The 23,360-nt window shown below is 41.3% G+C and overlaps 1 protein-coding gene across 1 annotated transcript in view; it reads left to right on the top strand.

The window, feature by feature from the left end:
• The window catches only part of LOC134914642 (fibrillin-2-like), a 253,243-nt gene that overhangs the window by 186,966 nt on the left and 42,917 nt on the right, over nt 1-23,360 (top strand). Inside the window, exons 10-20 of the mRNA XM_063920063.1 lie at nt 8,772-8,924; nt 11,090-11,317; nt 11,690-11,833; nt 14,041-14,160; nt 16,087-16,212; nt 18,037-18,159; nt 19,128-19,403; nt 19,965-20,018; nt 20,871-20,996; nt 21,140-21,265; nt 22,610-22,729. Coding sequence (XP_063776133.1) covers nt 8,772-8,924; nt 11,090-11,317; nt 11,690-11,833; nt 14,041-14,160; nt 16,087-16,212; nt 18,037-18,159; nt 19,128-19,403; nt 19,965-20,018; nt 20,871-20,996; nt 21,140-21,265; nt 22,610-22,729 — 1,596 coding nt within the window. The remainder of the gene's footprint in view (nt 1-8,771; nt 8,925-11,089; nt 11,318-11,689; nt 11,834-14,040; nt 14,161-16,086; nt 16,213-18,036; nt 18,160-19,127; nt 19,404-19,964; nt 20,019-20,870; nt 20,997-21,139; nt 21,266-22,609; nt 22,730-23,360) is intronic.

Below are 23,360 nucleotides of genomic sequence, written 5' to 3'. Positions count from 1 at the left end.
ATCAGAGCATAGGGAACCCCAATTAGTGTACCACGCCCCCCTGCATGGCTAACGTCACTTGCCATGCTGCAGGCAAGGTGCCCCATTTTGCTACCGCTGCACTTTGTACAGGTTAATATTGCCAATTGTAGTCCACATGGATGGTACAGTATGAAAAAAGGTGTAAAAAAGGATAATAAAACCATTAAAAGTTGTGTCGACCATATGGGTCTCGACCATTTGAACATGTCAACATTTTGTACCTGTCGACCTTTCCCGGTGTTGACTTAATGCATGTCGATCTTTTGTCAGTGTCAACCTAATGCATGTCGCCCATATGGGGTCGACCTAATGACTGTCGACCTAGACATTGGGCGGGATGTAATGAAATCCGAGTTTGGCGGCCGTTTGGGATGCCGGACGAATGCGGACGTTTTTTAAAAATGGGCAAACTGCAGTTTTTGGTTTAGTACATCCTGCCCTAGTAGTTAAATCTGCCTGCTTTTTTTTATGTCTCATATAAGTTATTATCCCTTAACACCTGGTTTGTGTTAAAATTCCCCCCTCGAAGAACCCCACACCTCAGTGGCAGCAAGGGCACACCAGATGGCAACTGCATTCCATACACTTATTAAATTCCTTGAATCTTAACCTTTTCCCTTGAGAGAGAAAAAATGCATCTGCCAGTAACATGCCAGCCTGTAGCAGTACGATGACATGATGCTTCATTATTCCATCATTTTGGACTTGGATTATAATGTAATTGAACTGGGTGACTCATTGTACACAGTGACCTCTGTAACTAAGGTTCGTTTTTGGAACATCCAGTTAGCAAAGAGCATTCAAGTGAAAGTCATGTGACAATGACCTTAGAACCTCTATTGAAAAGCACTTAACAAACCATGTTTTCAGTTATTAACAAGCTATCACTTTGTAACGAATCAGTAAGCTGTTCACATGGATGTGTCCGGTATAGCATTTTACAGCTGTTCTTCTGTTTTCCTGCCTTGTATCAAAATTTAGTTCAATTGAGGGCAGGCAACAATTTGGCAAGTACATATTAGTGGCCTGTTGTTGAGGCCTGCATTGGAAAGGACTGATTCACGTTTGTAAGTAAAGAAAAAAAGCACACAACTGGGCAAAATGTGCACTGCAGGTGGGAGCGATGTAACATGTGCAGAGAGATTTAGATGTGGGTGGGGTGTGATCAAACTGAAATCTAAATTGCAGTGTAAAAATAAAGCTGCCTAACATTTTGTTATCTACATACAAAAGCAGCCAGTATTTACCCTGCACAGAAACAATATAAGGCACTCAAATCTAAATCTCTCTGCACATGTTACATCTCCCCTACCTGCAGTGCAACATGATTTTTGACAGTTGTGTGCTTCTTTGCTTTGCAAACCTGAATCAGGCACCGAGTCTTTTACTAGAATCTTTGGATTTTACAAAATGTCCAATCTGCCTGAGTGGATCAGTAGTTTGCTCTGCTTTGAAGCTATACTTTTAGTAATATAGTGTCTAACAACAGTCACAGTTCTGCTCTTGGTCCTGAGGCCCCCACACAGTTCTATTTGAACCAGACGGGTGTCCCCCCCCCCGAGCAGTTCCGGCTCAGTGTACATGCAGTCTCGCGGGATAGTGAAGTTAAATCCTGCAAGACAAAGGCACTGTGCCGGCCGTGTCTGCTACTCCTACACTACTGCTGCTGCTCTGGGATGTTCATCCAGGTGTGTCTGTCTGTCTGTCTGTCTGTCTGTGTGTGTGTGTGTGTGTGTGTGTGTGTGTGTGTGTGTGTGTGTGTGTGTGTCTGAGTCTTTCACGGGGGGGCTCAGGGGTGTTTGACAGCAAGTTGCCTCTCGGCCACCATCTGCCATAATCCGGCCCTGCTTAGCCCCCATTATGGAACAAGTTGTTTCACGTACATATACAATTCAGATGGTGTATCGGCACAGTGGTTAGCATGACTACATGATTGCATCACAGCACTGGGGTCATGTGTTCAATTCCCCAAACAAGGCTCACTATGTTTATGAGGCTTTCCTCCCGCACATACTGGTAGGTCATTTGGATACTGTAATCCCTGTTTTAGTGAAGTTAGCGGTCTGTATAAAGCCTAAAACAGGCTATCTCCAGCATTTTGGCTGAAATTTATTGTTGAAAATATAATACCAGCAGAGAGCACTTTCCCAGTCAGGCGTATGTGCACTGGGATTCATTTCCCATATGTATATCTATGCACATTGGTGATAGAGGCGAAAACAGCCAATCAGAGGCCAGATTTCTCTTTACCAGAACAGGTGATTTTCGCTGTTTTCTGTCCTGGCATCTGTCCTTTTCATGTAAATATTGCAAACAATTGAAAGCTAATTCAGCAAACAACCTTGGAAAGTATTACAGGGCTGTGCATAATGATGGAGCTATATAAATAATAATAATAATAATAATAATAATAATAATAATAATTATACAATATTGGCTTTCTGTAACACCACAGTTATATCCCTTTCAGACATAATAGCCTTTCGACCCAGGATATTGACGGGGCTTTGTGTGAACAGACCTGACCTGGGTCGGATGTCACGACTCCACAACCCTGCTTGGTACCAGGGCTATCAGACCCGGGTTGTGCTATAAATACTTGATTGCCTGTTTGGGGAGTTTGCAGATGACCTCATCTGCAGGCGCCAAAGCACCCATTTCAGTGACTCACACTGAATGCTATTGCTATTGTAGACATGGGTACAGAGTGAACGGGTCCAAGGTGTGGTATGAAAAGGGGTCCCTAGTTGAGACACGGGTTGAAGCCATGTACGATAACCCGAGTATGGAGCCATGACCTATGTCTGAAAGGGGTACTACCTGGTATTTACCCCCCAGATCCCAGTGAGACGACATGGAGTTAGTCAGGTACATCTATGGGATTCACTCTGCTTTGTGTGAATGAAGTTATATGTAGATTCATATGACTTTTCAAAAATGTAAATCATTTGAGATTGGAGTTTGCTATGCCTGGGGCAGAGGTATATTTTTCAGATTCACATTGGGTTTTATGGGAACCCAATAGTAATCATGATAATGACTACTCTCATCAACATACAGTATACCATATGCTTAATTGCCTACTGGTTATTCCAGGAGACTCACAAATACCATAGAATTTTCCTGCACTCACGCTAGAATAGTGTGGACCTATGGCAGTCTTGATAATGTCATTTGTGGTGAGATGTGACGTCTTGGCCTCACCACCACTGCACAATGGACTGATTCATGGTTTTTCAGAGCAGAGGAACCGGCCTTCCATTATATAATTTGCTTTGCCACCCCCGTGCACTCTACACATGGACCTCCCCTCAAATATCTTCCAGAGGGGAGGCAGAATAGGTAGACAGGTGTGACATATATCTTGCTCATATTTTGAGAAGTAAGAAGATGCATCCTTTACACCAGAGTGAAAATACGCCAACAGTAAGTTGACTGTTGTTTCCAACATTTGGTCTGAAGCATTAATTTCATGGACAGATTTAGAGACAGCGCAAGAGAAGCACTGGGCCAGGAAGAGAATAACTTATTGTCACTCAATCATCCCACTCCTGTTAGCCAGTCAGAACAGGATAACATATGATTTGCTTTTTGTGATAAAGAATTTGCCAACAGATGATTCAGTTAAGCAATTTTGGAAACTATCCTTTGACAGCACTGAAAGTCTTAAATAATCTCTGCATGTGCATCCTACTATGAAACAGGGGTGTGCTTGTAATATAGTTCGGGTAGCAGGAAAATGATCAAATGAATAAAAATAAATACATTGATGCAAATATTTTAGTAATTAAGTTGTTTATAGCTCAAATAATTGGTATTGATTACATTTGTCTGTTAAAGCGCACATATACACAACCCATATACAAATGTTGTCAGTAGTTTATATAAAGGAGTTTTATTATTTTGCGATGCTCAAACAAATTTGAGTATAAGTAATACTGAATCATTTTAATGAGCTATATCATCCAATACCCCCCAACTCTCACAGGGCTTGAAGAGGGACAGCTATGCATAAATTAGGGGGTGTGGCTGTTCATCTAAGGGGGGTGGCCTCACAGGAAGTGCCCCTGTTTTCATCCGTGTGGAGGCATGCCTGGAACTCTAAGTCCATCTCTCCTGGAGAATAGCGCACAGTGAGAGGGGGCCTCCCAACTCCCCCAAGCACCCCCCCCCCCCCCCATCACAGGACACGGCGGCTCTGGACAGTGCCTGAGAAACGGGACTGTCCAGCCAAAAGTTGGACGATATGGTTATATTAATAAATGTTATTAATACTGATAATACTACATGAGATGCACCCACTGCACTCTGATATTTAGACTATTCCTGTGCCACTGCAGGGCATAAACAAGCCAGCCCTTACCTTGCTACAGCCCCACTGCTGTCGCTGACTTCCAAACAAATAAGAAGACAGATTACAGTGACTCATCACATCCAGACATGAAATTATTTACGTCTCTGGTGTATCTAATTGTGCATTAACACATTTAATGCATTTTATCCGTTACAATATTATTTGCAATCCAATTAGTTTTATTAATTACAGAATTTTTTTTTAAATTCTTATATAGTCCATTATATTATGGTCACTAACAAGCTGGAAATAATAATGTTCCATGGCACTGAGTTTACCTTTGAGTCCTAGCAATTCAGCATGAGTGTGCTTGCCTTCTTAGTTATTCTCATATAGATATAGATTTATATATATATATAGCCGTCAACACCCACCAGCTCTCAAGGACAATCTCCCAATCTCTCAATTCTTGAGAGTGATGCGCAATAATACCAAACGGGATACCATGGAAACACAAATATCTGAGATGACATCGCGCTTCCTTGAGCGAGGATACGATAAGAAAACGGTGACGCATTGCCTGAAGAAGGCCAGGAAGAAATTTGACTCATCTACATCCCCGACTGAAGCCATATCAGCACCAGAGAGTATGTTCTTCACGACCACATATGATCATCTATCAAACAGGATTCGAGGAGCCGTCCGCAAGAATTGGCCTATCCTAACCTCTGATGACCATCTCAAACTGAAAAGGACACCACCCCCCATTATGGCCTATCGTAGGGCGGGCAACCTAAAACAACTATTGTTAAGGCCTATGGCTGGACAAGAACTACCCACAACCACTACATGGCTACATGAAAAAATACCCGGTTGCTTTAAATGCCCCGGGTGCACTACATGTAGGGGTATGTTAACAGGTCCGACATTTCCACATCCCCATTCGGGGAAAGCAATACCCATTAAATACAGACTGCATTGTAATATGGACCATCTGATCTACATCCTTACGTGTCCGTGTGGACTATATTATGTGGGAATGATGACTAGAAGGTTCCGTGATCGGATGGCGAATCATAGAACGTCAATACACCAGGCGATCAACACGGGGACAGCGACCTTACCAGTGGCCAGACATTTTCTGACTTTAAGACATCAAGTATCTGATCTCAGGTCAAAACTGATAGACTGGATACCTCTGTTACAAAGAGGCGGTGACCGTGCTCTCTTGCTCAGAAAACGAGAAAGCTTATGGATACATACACTGGACACGATTGCTCCAAAAGGAATGAATGAGAACAATCCTTTGTCTAATTTCCTAAAATAGACTTATGGTCCCCTTGGGGATAATATTTATCTGTGACTATATTTGCAGTTATGATTACATCTTTGGTCGTACCTTTAATGCTTTAAGTATAAGATTTTATCGGGTCATATAGGTGTGAAGAAAACACCATTTTGACATTAGAAGTATTATGTATCTGCATGTACCATAATTTTGTATTGTCTTATATTCAATCAACTTAGCATTATGTTACTACTATTTACAGTGCAATACTAATGTAGTGACTTCACCGGCCTCCAATATACCCAGCAATGATCAAAACCTTAACTTGGCTGAGGTAGGTTAATATAGCTACCCACAGCCATGTAATCTTATAAAAGAGGTGCTGTTTATTTAGCCCCCGATGTCTCTGGAACAGCGGTGGATAATTATCCCCCTTTACCCTGTTATTCTATAAGTGCCCTTCAGTAGCCAATGGCCATGCACCTCTGAATAATAATAAACACTATTGAGACCTGTAGCGGTTTACCGCTACCATGGAAACTACACTTGCGCAAAGACCGGAAGTGACGCGTGCGTTCCAACACGGACTTCCGGTTTGCGTTCCACGGCACGCCCGCTGTCCGGGCTGCTCGCACGGACACACCACACTTCCTGTGTATCAGGAAGTGATGCCTGTGGTCCTGCATTGGGTTCCACCTCACTCCCAGGAAGTGGAGAGGTGGGACTGGCGCCAATAGGATGGGTATATAATGGGGGCCGGTGAGGCAATTTCCCTGTAACAACAGTTCCCATTTATGCTGACCATGCTGTGCTGATGTCTGCTGTGACCATGCTGTAACTCCTTGACAAAGGTCCTAGTGTGGACCGAAACGTCGGAATTGGACTTTGCATTGGAACTGTGAGATTACCTTTATTAAATACTTTTTGCTGATTAAATTGAGATAAAGTCTGGAGAGTGCTATCTGTTCCACTAGGTGGATAACCTTGTACTATATATATATATATATATATATATATATATTTCAGATGATTGAGTTTCATTATTCCAAATCTGTCTGCAGGTGTGTTCGATAAAATACGTGTTACAGTATCTCTTTTATCAAAGCAACGATCACTAGAGAGCTTGGAAGACTTCCTGAGGACAAACAGTGTAGTATAGGGTGGTACCCAGGAATCTTGTGAGGGCATACTGAGAGCTACAAATGACCATTAATAGGTTTGGTCATAGAATTGTTTTATTTTATGGTCAATGGAAATTAACTAAGTTTTATTTTACTTTGGCCTATTAACAAATTGATATACCTTATTCAGGCTTGCACATTATCATGAAAAATATATACAATACATATAGAAATGATATATATATATATATATATATATATATATAATGTCAAAAATAAGGAGAGCGCACCAGTGAATAATAATAAAAGGTAACACTTTACTTGTGCAAATATCCACGTACATGTAAGTTAAAATTGATGCACTTAGCCAGTTTCTCCGGTAACTGCCGCCACGGAATGATCCTTCTGCTAGCGGGGTATTTCTCACGGAGAAGCCGTCTGCTCTGTATCAGACGGGAGACACACTTCATCTGCAGATGCAAGCCACGCCCAACGCGTTTCGTCACTTAGGGACTTCGTCAGGAGCTGTGCTATTGGATCCTCAAAGTTCACCTTTTAACCACCGCTTTCTGCAGTGATTGGTTGATTACTTCAAGCTGATTTCTGACAGCCCCTTTAACTGATCCACGTCACTCTTCTTCAGGGGCTGACGTGGATCAGTTAAAGGGGCTGTCAGAACTCTACATATATATATATATATATATATATATATATAGTCAACGAAAGGGTGTACAGGTGCACTGGTCAATGTCCAGTTTCCACTTGGATAATGGAAAAAAATCCTTAAGGTCATCAAAACTCTGGGATATAGCACTGGGTTTATAGCCTTTCATACACCACTGTACCCCTCCTGTGGAAACTCTGGACTCCTGGAGTGAGATGCTCTAGATACAGAAACAGAAGGAGGGGGCGCACATAGTGCAAATCACTTTTATTTACAACAGGTAAAATCCCTTTAACAAAGGATCCACATTAACAAATAAGATCACTGTGACATAAAATCCACATTAAATGAATGAGACTCGTACCGATGTTCTCACCCGTGTGGACTGATTACCACATGATGAGTACAGAATAAAAGCTCCAATCTCTGCCTGCCGGTAAGAGCTGTGCTGCACTGGGAACTGGGACCTCACACCGCACCAGTGGCTTACGGGACAACGCAGCGGCTCGTCAGAACACCAACACAGGCAGAAGGCACAGACCGGTGGTCAGCTTGGAGGCGGGTATGTCTAGCAGGCCACGCTTCTACTAGTTTCGCATATAGCTTCATCAGGAGGCTCGTAACAAAGTGATCTTATTTGTTAATGTGGATCCTTACTTAGAGATTTTACCTGTTATAAATAAAAGTGATTTGCACTATGTGCGCCCCCTCCTTCTGTTTCTGTATTTAGAAAAAATAAATAAATATATATATATATATATATATATACAGGTTGAGTATCCCTTATCCAAAATGCTTGGGACCAGAAGTATTTTGGATATCGGATTTTTCCGTATTTTGGAATAATTGCATACCATAATGAGATATCATGGTGATGGGACCTAAGTCTAAGCACAGAATGCATTTATGTTTCATATACACCTTATACACACAGCCTGAAGGTAATTTTAACGAATATTTTTTATAACTTTGAGCATTAAACAAAGTGTGTCTACATTCACACAATTCATTTATGTTACATATACACCTTATACACACAGCCTGAAGGTCATTTAATACAATATTTTTAATAACTTTGTGTATTAAACAAAGTTTGTGTACATTGAGCCATCAAAAAACAAAGATTTCACTATCTCACTCTCACTAAAAAAAATCCGTATTTCGGAATATTCCGTATTTCGGAATATTTGGATATGGGATACTCAACCTGTATATATATATATATATATATATATATATATATATATTATAAAAATGTCTATATTGCCTTGCCAAAATACATTTCTACAAATTGCTGCCTTATTGAATGTGGATTTATATTTAATTATGCTCACTTTAAAAACAAACAAGTTTTGCATTGTAACTCTTTGTTCCCACTTCCAGATCAGAGGACTGGCAGCTGCTTTTCTGCTTTAATTGGGGGCCGATGCTCTGGGGAACTTCATGGCCAATACACAAAAGGCCAATGCTGCTGTGACGCTGGGCGATGCTGGGCCATTGGGCAAATCCCTGAGATGTGTCCAGTCAGGGGCTCTGGTAAGTACAGTATGTAGCACAAATACTCTTGTTAGACTTCCATTAGTTTGGGACTTTCCTGTAACCTGAAGAATGCAGTAATAGGAATTTCTGTATTTGGGAAAAAGAACTATAAAGAAATAATTATGATCTAATGATTTCCAGTGGTGGTCTGATTTTTATTCTTTTGACATTCCCACAATCATCTTGGGTGATTTCAGTCAGGGGAGACAGAAGGGGGATGCAGGCTGCTCCCAGTGGTCACTGTTACAGGGGGTGATATGAAAATGCTGGCTCCTCCACAGTGATACTAGAGGGTGATGCAATGTGACATTATCCTGCAGTTCCATTCACTGAGAAGGAGCCAGCAGTGCAGACACTAATCTCCGGGGGCTACCCAGCTTCTCCGGGGATGCTGGGCATGTCCCCAGTTTGATGTAACCAGGGGGGATTCTACAAGACCACGCCCCTATAGTGACGTGATATGGGACTTCTGAAAGGACACCACACTATCCATAAAGCCACATACCCTTTTTGATCCCACAAGGCAGAGGTACGGGGGCGCTTGGCCACACCAGGTGTCACTAATCCCGATTCCGCTATTGATTTCAGTATAGACATTGGTTAGCCATATTTTTTTTGTGCCTCCAAACTATTCTCTATCAGTTATTCTCTCGACCTCTACCAGTAGACTGGCCTTTCTACTCTTGGAGATTTCCATTGTCTTCATCTGTTTCCCCCAGGATATATTCAGTTTGTGATTTCTTGAAAACATCTTTCCCTACCATGTTATCACCTTATCCTATATAATAAAAGGCTAATGCTGCAGCTCACCTCTATGGAGGAAATTCAAGAGTTTTTTTGCACACCAGCGGCCACTAGATGGTGCCCAACGGAGCAACTCAAATTTTGCTCTGGCGCTGACATTATTGTTATGTTGTTCCATCATTTTGACGGGCTGGTAACTAGTCACATATAAATTACTTACTTTAACCTCTCTGCTATCGAACTTGGCCAAGTCTTCTCATACCTGCAAAATTCTCTGTTCTATTAGTTATTCTCAAATCTTCACCTGTCTGGAACAACTACTCTTTACAGTTTCTACATTCTCCGCTCCCAGTCTGGCAGTACCTACTTTTAACCAAACACTAGAATCAGCCATAGCACTCTAATAGAACTTGCAGTCACATACAGTATGACACCACAAATTGCGATTTTCTGTGATTTTGGCCTCGGGATCAGTACTAAATGCCGCCGGACGGAATCCCGGTGGTCGAAATACCGACGCCGGAATCCCGACCACACAATCCTGACAGGGGTGGCGAGCGGAACACAGCGGGCATGGTGCCTCGCTACGCTCGGCACACTATTATATTCTCCCTCTATGGGTGTCGTGGACACCCACGGAGGGAGAATATGTCGGGATTGTGGCGGTCGGGATTGTGGCGGTCGGGATTCCGGCGTCGGTATTTTGACTGCCGGGATTCCGGCCGGCGGCATCTTGACCGCATCCCTTGGCCTCCAGTGGCATATACCCCAATCTGACCAGTCAGAGCAAATCCATTCGGTGCCACCTCTCTGCTATATTTGAATAAGTTAACCACCCTCTTCTCATCCATTCCCAAGGTCCCCAGGACACTATGCTATCTTGGTTCTCATTCTTCTTATGAAGTTGCATTTTAACTGTTCATTTCTTTGTTTCAATATATCTCCCAACTCATCCCCCGCACACTGCTCATTATCTGTACCTTTCATCCACACTCATTACCTGCTGCCAGTCCCGATTATATCAAATGTTCCTAGAAAAGTCACATCTTCAACCAAACATCTCTTTTTCCAAGGTCCCTAAACTAGCCTACCAATTCATCTGTCACACCTCTACACATGTTCACACAAGTATCATTTGTTCTGTATTCAAAAAAAACCCTTGGACCCATTAGACCAAAGATGATGTGTGACAGATTAACTTGGCCTCACAAATCATATTTACTCTTGTAATCTGACATTGCAATATGTATCATATTCTTTTCTTATTTCCATGTTACCTCTTTGAGTCTATTAATACCCAGTCTAATTTTATTACTATGTTTGTTCCCAATTTAAAGCACTACAGAATATACTTGTGCCATAAACATAAATATTAACAAAAAAATATACCAAGTTAACACTATGCTCTATGTATACAGATGAATACCGAAGACTTTGCATTGAAGGTCAACCTCTAGGCCCTTCATACCCTGGAACCTATCCTGTTGGCCCTGGGGGCATTGGACCTGGAGGAATTGGACCTGGAGGAATTGGACCTGGTGGAAATGGCCATGGAGGAGTTGGACCTGGTGGATTTGGCCCCTTTGTTGTTGGACCTAATGGACAAGGAACACTACCAGGCTTGCCTAGTGTGGGCACCGAAATTGGTAAGAGAAACATGAATTAACATATTGGCTAGTAATCCCAAAATGTTTGACTACTCATAAAGCTTAGGAGGTAGTAAACATTTAATTCAGATCCCCACATAAATAAGATGTAACGTTTTCTTTCTTTGTTTTAATTTCCACCAGTTGATATTAGCTATAGCTTTATGTACGTGGTGTGGAATAGGAAAGTGGATTCATAACAAAGATAAAGATTGGTTACTAATTAAAAGGTCTGCAAAATTGACCTGAATATTTATTTTCAAAAATGTAATGCAGAATAGAGGGGAACAAAAAAGAGAATCTAAATTAATAAATGGAGTTATATTGTTTGAAAACATTGTCGTTAAATCTATTTCTATTTTTTTTTGCTAGGAACTGCAACATTAAACCAGACTGGAGACATTTGCAAACACTTTACTAACCTGTGCCAAAATGGGCGTTGTATCCCTACACCGTCCAGTTATCGATGTGAATGTAACATGGGTTATAAGCAAGACAGCCGACTGGAATGTATAGGTAAGACATGACCTTCACACTGTGAACCACTTAAAAGACATTGGGGCAGATGTATTAACCTGGAGAAGGCATAAGGAAGTGATAAACCAGTGATAAGTGCAAGGTGATAAAGGCACCAGCCAGTCAACTCCAATATGTAAAGTAACAGTTAGGAGCTGATTGGCTGGTGCGTTTATGACCTTGCACTTATCACTGCTTTATCACTTCCTTATGTCATCTCCAGGCTTAATACATCTGCCCCATTGAGTGTTGTGTAAATGTGGATACTGGCGACATTGAAGATTTCCTAGATAATGAAAAAAATGCAAATGTCATTGTCAAATGATACTAAAATATTCTTAGTTTTAGTTATACCAAATGGCTTTTTCATTAGGAAACTACTGCCTACATAGTGAAATCATTTTACAGATGGTGGAGCTGAATGACGTATAAATGCACAGGAAAATGTTTATGTAAAGCAGTAAGCTATGGTAACAGATATTTTCCACAATCATATAAACATGGAAAAGAAAATCTAGAGCTTAATCTATGCGCATAAATCAGTTTAAGTTTTTGTTAAGAATGTGCTAACATATGAGACAGCACTCATTGTTCCTATTAAAATGACTGTGTGCATACAGCAGACACACAGAATGGCTTGCAAAAGTATAACAAATTAACAGATTAGTCTATATTGTAAATTACATTTACAGTGATTGTTCCAAACAGTATTTTTTTGCAAATCAGTACACTCTTAAAAAATAAAAAAAAAACAGAAAAATGCTGCTTGCAAAAGTTTTCCACCTTTGCAGACTAGTATTTAGTAGAATCACCTTTTGCTGCAATGACAGCTTTAAGTCTGTTGGGCTGAGTTTTCACAAAGTTTGCACACTGTTTAGGAGTGATATTTGCTCACTCTTCCTTGCAGATTGGCTTCAGGTTGATCAGGCTGGTTGGATGACGCTTGTGGACCACAGTTTTGAAATTCTGTAGTGCCACAGATTCTCAATTGAGATCTGCACTTGCCCATTGTATAATATTCACCTTATTGTTGTTCAAGCACACCAGTGTTGCTTTGGCTTTGTGCTTGGAATCATTGTCCTGCTGAAAGGTGAACTTTCTCCCAAGCTTTAGTTTTCTAGCAGACTGAAGCAGTTTGGCTAGCGGTATCTCCCTGTATATTGCAGCATCCATTGATTCGTCAAATTTAACAAGATGCTCATTCCCACTGAGGAGAAGCATCTCCACATGATGCTGCAACTGTTGGATGGTTATCCCTGAGGAACTGATGGTGCTGGTACCACACATAGCATTATGTCTCATCTAATCACAAAAACCTTATCCAACATTTTAGCTGGGTCTCTCTGATGTTTTCTGGCAAACTCCAAACATGCTTTAATGCGGTTATTCTTCAGTAATGACTTCTTTCTAGCCACTCTCCCAGACCAGTTGTATGCAGAGCTCTTGATATGGCTGGCTGGTGCATCCTCACTCCAGTCTCAGCCACTAAACTCTGTAGCTCCTTCAAAGTGATAGTTGGCCTCTCTAAGGCTTCCATCAAAAGTCTCCATCTTGCTCTGATGCTGACTTTTGAGGTATGGCCTTGTCTAGGCAGTACCTGGGAAGTATGATGCAGCTTTAGTTTCCTCACACTTGATCTGATAGTTCTCACTGGGACTTCACAGCACCTGGGTATTATTTTGTAGCCTTTTCCTATTCTGTGCATATCTATAACATCATCTTTAACTTTCTTAGAATGCTCTGTGGTCCTTCTGTACACATGAATGCTGACCTATTTTAATGGTTCACCAATAGCGGCTAATTGAAAGCAATTGCAATAGCAATATCTTTTAGCTGAGTAAACTTGGAGTTCCCATAGCACATATATGAGAGGGAGAGAGTATAATGGAAATATGCATTTGTTTATTTTTAATTTTTTTTGTGTATGTTATTATATAACCAGAATTTTTAGTTTAGCAGTTTGGCCAATAGTCAAACATCTGTCCAAGCTACACAAGAGTACATGTAGCCATTTTCTGGACATTCTCTCATGCCATGCTCACTGCCATATATTTTCTCTGAGTTCTAATAAGTAAAGTTCCCATGAATGTGAAGATTTCCAGACAGATTTAATTGCCTGAATTGCCATTTGCCTGGCTATGCCACAAAAATATGTACTGTATTTTGTTAAATAAATGCCATTCCTTTGTTTTACTTCTCACCTGTAGATGTGGATGAGTGCTCGAGCAGTCCATGTATTCATGGAGACTGTGTGAACACACAAGGTTCTTACCACTGTAGGTGCCACGACGGATTCCAGAGCAACCCCACCAAACAAGCATGCATTGGTATGTGCGGATTCACAGATTGGTTTAACTTCAAGAATTAATAGGGGGTGCACATGGAGAGATGTATGCTTAATTTCTAAGCAATCTGACAAGATTGCTTAGAAATTAAGCACAAATCTCTTTGTGTATGCCCCATAGCTATAGTGATGCGCGTCCCCGCACGTCACTATCGCCAGTTCTAGATTGGCCTGCATGCAGGCACAATCTAGTTAGATTGCTCACTTCACCACTGGCTGAAGTGAGCGTCCCCCACCTCGCTCAGCACACATCGCACTGAGTGCTGAGTGGGGGGGAGAGATGTGTGCTGAGCGGTCTGTGCTAGATCGCTCAGCACACATCTCTACATGAGTACCCCCCTTTACTACATTAGTACCTGTGCTCTGTATTCTCACTGGATTAAAGGCACATTGTCAGTTTTGACTGATGTTATCACTTTGAAATTAGTTCATGTTTAAAGGAGAATCATTACTGAGTATCACTTCTGCACACAACCTCCTTGCAGTTATATTGATGATGTGTGTACATACCAGTTTCAAATTAACATGTGATTATTTATTGTATCAGTGGTATCTAGTTTCCTATTTGGAAGAAACATGTAAGATTAGTGTACTGTATATTTCATTGATCAGCCAAATTTATTTTAGAGAATTTGCACAACTGACATACATTTTCCATGCTGTAACAAGGAGTTGATAGAATAAAAGTTGCATAGAACTGCTATACAGAAAATTGTAATATGCAGGTTGCTATCAGCATTATTAGAGTCAAGGGGTAAATATACTAAAGATTGGATTTGCCGTCCTAAAAAACAGTATTTATATGGATCCTTTTGACTGTTTTTTTAATACGTTGTCTATATCTGTCAGATTTTAACCCCCTAATCTGCAGCAGATCCTATGGCAAATCTTCTGTCAATCTGTGGTGGAGTGGAAGCCCTGCACACATTACTGTGACCTGCGCAGTCTTTGTTTTATTAATATTTTTCAATAGGATTAATCATAATTGTAAAAAAAATACATACCCCTTTGAAAATCAGTAACCAGCCCTGGACCTCTGAGAATTGGAATGAGTACTGGTATTGGAAAATAGGGGGGGAAACAGCATAGAGACCCCCCTGTTTTTTATTAACCAGCAACAGGCCAAACCAGCCTGAGCAACTGATGCTGGCTCAGAGGGGCCCTATTGCCAACCAGCTTCAAACTGGTCAGCCCAGGGCTGGAATACCTAGGTAGTGCCCCCTCCCCTAGACACACAAAAAAAGAAAGATGGGTTGCTCCTTTTATTGGGGGGGGGGGTCATCACTTCCACAGGGATTCCAGCACTTGACTGACCAGTTTGTTAGCTGGTTGTCATTAAGGCAGGGGGCCACATTCTGTAAGCCCCTCTACTATAGTGTCAACTGCCCCGGGTGGTTCATCCTAGTGCTGGTTATTGAAACATAGGGAGAGCCCCATGCCATTGTTTTTTTCAATGTTAACAATTTTTAAACACTTTTTAAACATATTAATACAAAAAAGCCTACATAGATCATACAGATCTATTATTTGGACAGCTTTCCGCTGGGTTTTAAACCAGACGATTACTAGTTCCCAGGTTTTGGTCTTTTAAACTATTCTGAAGCAGGTCATTTGGTCGTTTTTTGGTAAATTTACCCCTAATACACTGAAAGGATAATGTTTGATTTGTTTCACATAAGTTTGATCTTCCCAACCAGTTGAGCAGTTGAGCCCTATTATCTTACCAGTGTAAGTTAAAATTATGTAGAGAAATCTCTCAATGTATGGAGTCACATCAAGATCTTTTTCATCTATAAGACCATTGCTCATTTGTCAGGTTGCCTGGAAAACTATTTCAGTGTATGACTATAAGGTTTGACCAGGATTTATAAAACATTTACTACTGAATCTGACTGTTCAATTTTTTCAGACATTGATGAATGTATCATGAACGGAGTAATGTGCCGGAACGGGCGTTGTGTAAACACGGAGGGTAGTTTCCAGTGTATCTGTAATGCAGGCTTTGAGACTACCCCAGATGGAAAGAATTGCGTAGGTGAGTTCATCAGATGACATGTATGTGCAGCACATTTCATTATGTGCACATGGGCCTGCTTATTCTTGACCATGGATGCAAAAAACCGCTTTATGCCCAGTAAGATACGCCTAAAGTGGATCATGATGAAAGCATGCATAATAAAAAGGATAAAATACCACCTAAGTATATACTTTAGGACTACACTCTTTATTCATTTCTGCTTGTTATGTTTTTACTTGTAAACAACTGATCACATGAAAAAATACACGTCCAGAATAATTCATGTTTTTATTACACTTGTTACTATGCTACATTTAAATGTTGTTGTTTTTTTTTACTAAGTTAAGTTTGAACCTATAAATGCTGTTTACTACATAAAGTGCACCTGAAAATTCTAATAGGAATCTCATGGAAAGAATGGGCCAATACTTGTTTTCTTCAAGGACATCTGAACTCGTTTTGCAGGGAAAATAATGATCTGCTGCCCCTACTACACAGTGAATGTTCCCTTAAATGTCATCATTTCTATGCTTAACAAATCTTTTTTGATATAATCATATTGTTTTAAAAAATCTCTAAATCTTGTTTGTGCACATCGGTACCAAAAGAGGCACACTAAACAAGATATGCTCCAATCTCCCCAAATCCTCACAACAGAACAGTAAGATTTGCAGTCCACTGGGGAAATGTAATAGGGTGTGAGAATCAGAAAGTGAGAGATTTTGGAAAAATGTTCCTGTTTTTTTAACGTGGCAATCAGCCTGGTTTTGCCATGTAAATTCCCCCCACGTGTTTAACAATCCTAACAATCCATGAGCTTCCCATGAAAACAGGAACATTTGCACAACAGTAGTCACGTGATATGACACCAAGTAATTTACTCTGGTCCAGCTCTCTCCTGCTCCTGTTAGTCTTGGGTTACAGTAGACCAGTGGATCCCAACCTCGGTTCTCAAGTACCCCCAACAGTTCATGTTTTCCAGGTCACCTAGCAGTTGAACAGGTGTATTCATTACTCACTGACACATTTTAAAAGACCCACAGGTGGAGCAAATGATTTCACTTGCAATCCTGTGAGGAGACCTGGAAAACATGAACTGTTGGGGGTTCTTGAGGGCCGAGGTTGGGAACCACTGCAGTAGACTATTACATATCTGTAGAAATGTATGGTACATTGGGGGTGGGTTATCAAAGCTTGGAGTGAGATAAAGTGGTGAAAGGTAAAGTACTAACCAATCAGCTCCTGTCATTTTTCAAACACAGTCTCTAAACTGACAGAAGCTGATTGGTTAGTCCTTTGCGGTCTCTTTACTAAGTCTTGGGGAGAGATAAAGTGGACAGAGATAAAGTACCAGCCATTCAGCTCCTAATTGTCATTTTTTGAAATACAGTCTGTAACATAGGAGCTGGTTGGCTGTTACTTTATCTCCATTCACGTTATCTCTGTCCAAGGCTTAGTAAATAGAACCCTTTATCTCTCTCCAATGTTTAATGAATGTATTTGATTTTTTCTGTGAGTCGACCTCTTATATGAGTATGCTAAACATACTTTGTCATCACATTTCTGTTAGTGCTCATGTTAACATTCTTCAATGATATATACGCATGTCAACATTCCTCAATAAGATATACATAAAACATATCTACTTTGTATGTGTACTTGGAAAAATGTCAGCATTGTGTTACACTGTAAAATGTATTGGTAATGAAATCCATGGGCCATATGGCAGCTTCCATGACTGCTGTCTCAGAGACATCATCAATAAACAACACAAAGATAAACAAAAGAGAAAATGATTAAACCTTTGTGTGGTCTATCAGCTGAACAGAATCTTTCCCACAGATCACGATGAGTGTGCGACCACAAACATGTGCTTGAACGGGATGTGCATCAATGAAGACGGCAGCTTTAAGTGCATCTGTAAACCAGGCTTTGTATTGGCACCAAATGGACGCTACTGTGTTGGTAAGGTCTGGTGAGGTGCTAACTGTGTAAATGCAAACACATTTCTCTGCACTACTTACCTGCATTTAAAGTATTTATATAAGTATGATATATATATTACACATGCATGAACTCTGGCAGATCACTAAGCGCCTTGAGTCCTGTTGTAGAAAGAGCGCTATAAATAAAATAATAATAATTATTATTATTATTATTACTTATGGATTGTACTACTTGTATTAATCTGGACACATACAGACTATGCATTTACAGGATGTGTCAGTATCTCTGTATTAAGCAGTGACAGGTCTAAAGGCCCACACACACTGGGCGATTTTGAGCTCAAAGTAGCTCACTTCTAGCATTTTGAGCTTCTGTGAGCTCAAACTCGCCCAGTGTGTACGGCCAGGCGATGAGCGGTGAGCGATGATGCGTGCTCCCGCACCATCGCTAGCCGCTGCTGTCTGTCGGGCTGTTTGAACAGCTGAATGAAGCACTTTCAACAGTCTCCTACTGTGGAAAGTGCTTCATCCCCAAACCCCCCTCACCCCACCGTGAAAATCGCCGGGCCGGGAGAGAATCGCTCAGGGTGTATGCACTGAGCTATTTTCCTGCCAGCGATGTTCACGATCATCGCTGTGCATACACACTGGGTAAAAACGCCCAGTGTGTATCCACCTTTACTTTCATTGCAGAAGTATAAAAAGAACTGCTTCACAAACGCTTCTGTAGCCATACTTTATACATTACAAAGATGTCCCTCCACTGGCTTTACTGAAGCTACTTGTGTGAACAAGATTTGTTTAAATGAGTTTTGAATTGAATAGAATGTAAATAATACCTACTTACAATCAACATGTTTTATCTTGTTATGTTTGGTTTTCGTCACTTTCTTAGATGTAAATTCTAATGTAGAACCTCAGTTCTTTACAAAATATTTTCTGTATTGTACATGTTCGATTCATCTGAGTATATCTGTATGTTCTTAGATGTGGACGAATGCCAGACACCAGGAATCTGTATGAACGGACGCTGCATAAACACAGAGGGTTCATTCCGCTGTGAGTGCTTAGGTGGGCTGACCATCGGCGTTGATGGACGAGTTTGCGTGGACACCCACATGCGTAGTACCTGCTATGGAGCCATTAAAAAGGGCACATGTGCCCGCCCCTTCCCTGGTGCTGTTACCAAATCTGAATGCTGTTGTGCAAGCCCTGACCATGGATTTGGAGAGCCCTGCCAGCCTTGCCCTGCCAAAAACTCTGGTGAGTGTACTTGAGTAGATGGTACTTGCCATTATGTACAGTATATTATAGCAGAAGCTTAAAAAACTATATTTTTGTATTTAAATAAAATACAAAATGGGCCTTCTTACTTTTTATGGTTACACTTGAACAATAAATTATAGGTCATAAAATATCAATAAATTTTTTCTTATCAGACAAAAATAAATACTGGCTATAAAAAAACATATGGAAAACTATTTTATTTACCATAAAAGCTTTCTTACTTACATACCTGTATATTTGTATTAGCCGGTAGTGTATAATATAACGCTATACACATAAATATAAATGATATCTAATTTCACTAGTGACAGGTATCAAATTACAGCCTATAGGAAAACGTGTTCTACTTTAGTAATAGTGACACCAGCAGACTACATGCCCGCATATAACATCAGAAGAAGCACAATAACAATATATCATTCTCAATATTCTATTTTAAAGAACTAGGGACACGCATTAACTTTAATAACTAAAAGAAAGATTATGCACATAAATCCTGTAAAGAATGTTCCTAAGGCTCTTTTGCTCTGCTTACAGCTGAATTCCAGGCTCTTTGTAGCAGCGGCATTGGAATAACTGCAGATGGCAGAGGTAAGTCATCCTGAAATGCCTATATGTTTGTTGGTTCAACAATGATATTATATGGATGGTCTGTTATAGGTTCCTTTTATTCAGACATTATTGTTAAAGAGCTTTTCTTATCTATACACATAAATATGTATATCTCTCCTTTCTCCCCTCTACACACCACAGTCTTTCTCTCCCTCTCTCTCCTTCCTCCCACACACCCCAAAGTCTGTCTCTCCCCAATGACTCCATGCTGCATCTCCAGCTCCCCCACTCCATCCCAAAGCCCTGTATCCACTCACCAATCCACTCTTACCCTGGGGAGAGACTCACCTGCGCTGCACTCCCCAGTACCCAGACCCCGAACACTACACAGCAGGTACCATGTGGCCTTCACACCCCACCAGAAGAGGATAGTGCAGGGCACAGAAATCCTGGCCACCGGAGCTGCTGCCATGTCACGTAACTGCCTCCAACAGACCTGGACTTGGAAGAGTGTGCACACACTCGTGCCGCACAGTCACTGTGTGTGAGAGGCTCCTGTCACTGAGGCTATGCCCGCACTGCCTACAGCTCGCTGCCCTATTTGGACAAGACGGATCACATCCCTGGCAGGCACTAAGTGGCATTTCCTTTGGGCCACTTTGATCCTTGGGGCCTGGTACAAGGGTCCCCTCTGACCCCCCTGTCGCCAGCCCTGAGGGCAGACGCTCACTGTTGTGATGAAGAAAATAGAGAAAACTATTATTCAAACATATCATGTTTGCCCAACAACATCTGTTTTGCCCTTGATCTAGGCTAGCATGTGTGTGTGACATCTTCACTGTCTACTTGGCTATTGAGACACTTGTATTTTCTTTCCCTTACTCAACACAGACATTAATGAATGTGCCTTGAACTCTGAAATCTGTCCCAATGGCATCTGTGAGAACTTACGTGGCAGCTACCGCTGTATTTGCAATGTTGGTTATGAATCAGACACAAGTGGAAAAAACTGCGTGGGTAAGTTTATGGTTTTTAAATGTTGCATTTACGCATTCATGCTTCTTACAGCAGCTTTTATACTGTATCTGCATAGGTTGTCAGCTATAAGAATAAGTTGACTCGTGTGCTATTTGTCTCTCACCCATTGCTCCCATTTTCAGATGTTGATGAGTGTGCCGTGAACCGCTTGCTTTGTGACAATGGCTTGTGCCGTAATACCCCTGGGAGCTACACCTGCACCTGCCCCAAGGGTTATGTCTTTAAGCCAGAGTCAGAGACCTGTGAAGGTAGGCTGTCATTTAGATAAATTAATTTTTTTTCTATGTTAAGAAACCCTGATGAGCCTGCTTTATCCATCTCTTTCACTGTACTTGACAATCAGGCTCCTCCCACTTGAAATGTGACATATTTAATGAAACCATTACACATTTGTGTACATAACAGAATCATTTGGTTTAGGGGTGAGTTGTGAGGTTATCATAGACTTTTTTGACATTTACACAAATGCTTAAATGAGTAGTATTTAGAAATGTATTTGTTGAGTTACTGCCTAAGTTTGTCCCAGAAACCCGCTACCTAATTTTGGGTTGACCATTGACTATCGATGTTTACAAACCATCAATGGTCTATGGCCAATGTTAACTAGTTTTACCATCGATGGTGGACAACCAGGTGATGAAGTGTAATATGTGGGGGCATGTCCAAACTGAAATCTAAATTGCAGTGTAAAAATAATGTCTAACATTTCTGGGCTACATGCTAAAGCAGCCAGTATTGAAAAGAAAAATATAAATGCATTTGCTCCCATTGCAGTACAACATGCTTTGTTCCAGACACAATGGCCCTCATTCCGAGTTTATCGCTCGCTAGCTGCTTTTAGCAGCAGTGCAAACGCTAAGCCGCCGCCCTCTGGGAGTGTATCTTAGCTTAGCAGAAGTGCGAACGAAAGATTAGCAGAACTGCACTTGAAAAATGTCATATCGTTTCTGAGTAGCTCCAGACCTACTCCTATCTTGTGATGAATGCAGTCTGTTTAGTTCCTGGTTTGACGTCACAAACACGCCCTGCGTTCGGCCAGCTACTCCCCCGTTTCTTCAGCCACTCCTGCGTTTTTGCCTGGCACGCCTGCGTTTTTTAGCACACTCCCTGAAAACGCAGAGTTGCCGCTCAGAAACACCCACTTCCTGTCAATCATACTACGAACACTCAAGCGACTGAAAAATGTCGCTCAAGCTTGGGTAAAACTACAAAGTTTTGTGTGAAAGTACTTAGCACATGTGTGATGCGTACTATGCGCATGCGCAGAATTGGCGCTTTTTCAAACTGATCGCTGCGCTGCAAAAAACGGCAGCGAGTGATCAACTCGGAATGAGGGCCAATGTTACATGATCTTCTACTTTACTTCCAAATCATAATCAGGCCCTAGATAGCTACATATAGATGCTAGAAGGGCATCCTTTATTCACCTTCTGTCTATTTCTTGGGAGAAATATATATATATATATATATATATATATATATATATATATTTATTTGTTATTGGCTTTATTGTGACTTATTGTTAAATACTGCCTCTTAGTTTTCATCGGTGACTTTGCTGCATTTACTAGAACATCTTTTTTAACTTCCAGATGTAAATGAATGTGCCTCCAATCCCTGCGTTAATGGTGTCTGCAGGAACAATGCTGGCTCCTTTGTGTGTGAGTGCTCATTTGGAAGCAAACTGGATCCTACCGGGACTATTTGTGTGGGTGAGTGTTATTAAGATTTTATGGCTTCCTGGAGGTTTGCTGGAGGTAAGACTTTACGGAAAAACATGACAACTGAAATGAATCTGCCTGCTGCAATAATAAGAGGTCTTCATAACATCGGCTTGCTTTTGCTTTCTTCCAACATAGGGCGTGATTCATATTTGTATGCAAATCTGAGGGTTTACGTACAAATACGATGGTGTGGGGTCTGCGCAGACACAAGAACAGGTCTTGTGATATCGCCCGCAGACCCCTGTCAGCTGCAGCATGATTGATATGCTGCAGAGTTTGGGGGGCAGAGTGAGAGCGGCACCCGGCAACATTCTTCAAAACGGTGGCGTGCCGTCCCCGCATTGAAGGCATGATGGGTCCTGGGTCTGCGTCGTCGGATGCAGACTTTCTAGACCCAGGTACCTGCATCCGACAGCCAGTCTGAATAAGCTTCAGCTTACACAGACTGAGCGGTGCCCCAAACCATTGTGGTGATGCAAGGCTGCATCCTCAGACACGACACTAAGGTCTCACAAACAGGAGGCTACAAAAAAGAATTAGGAATAGTTCGTGCGCAATGACTTTAGCAGCTGGTAATGTCTCAAAGACTCCTAGAGGTTTCCTTCACCCCTCACCAACA

Source organism: Pseudophryne corroboree, chromosome 1 (genome assembly GCF_028390025.1).
Source record: "Pseudophryne corroboree isolate aPseCor3 chromosome 1, aPseCor3.hap2, whole genome shotgun sequence".
Lineage (NCBI taxonomy): Eukaryota > Metazoa > Chordata > Amphibia > Anura > Myobatrachidae > Pseudophryne > Pseudophryne corroboree.
Note: the sequence above shows the minus strand (reverse complement) of the source record. Positions and strands in the feature narration are given on the sequence as shown.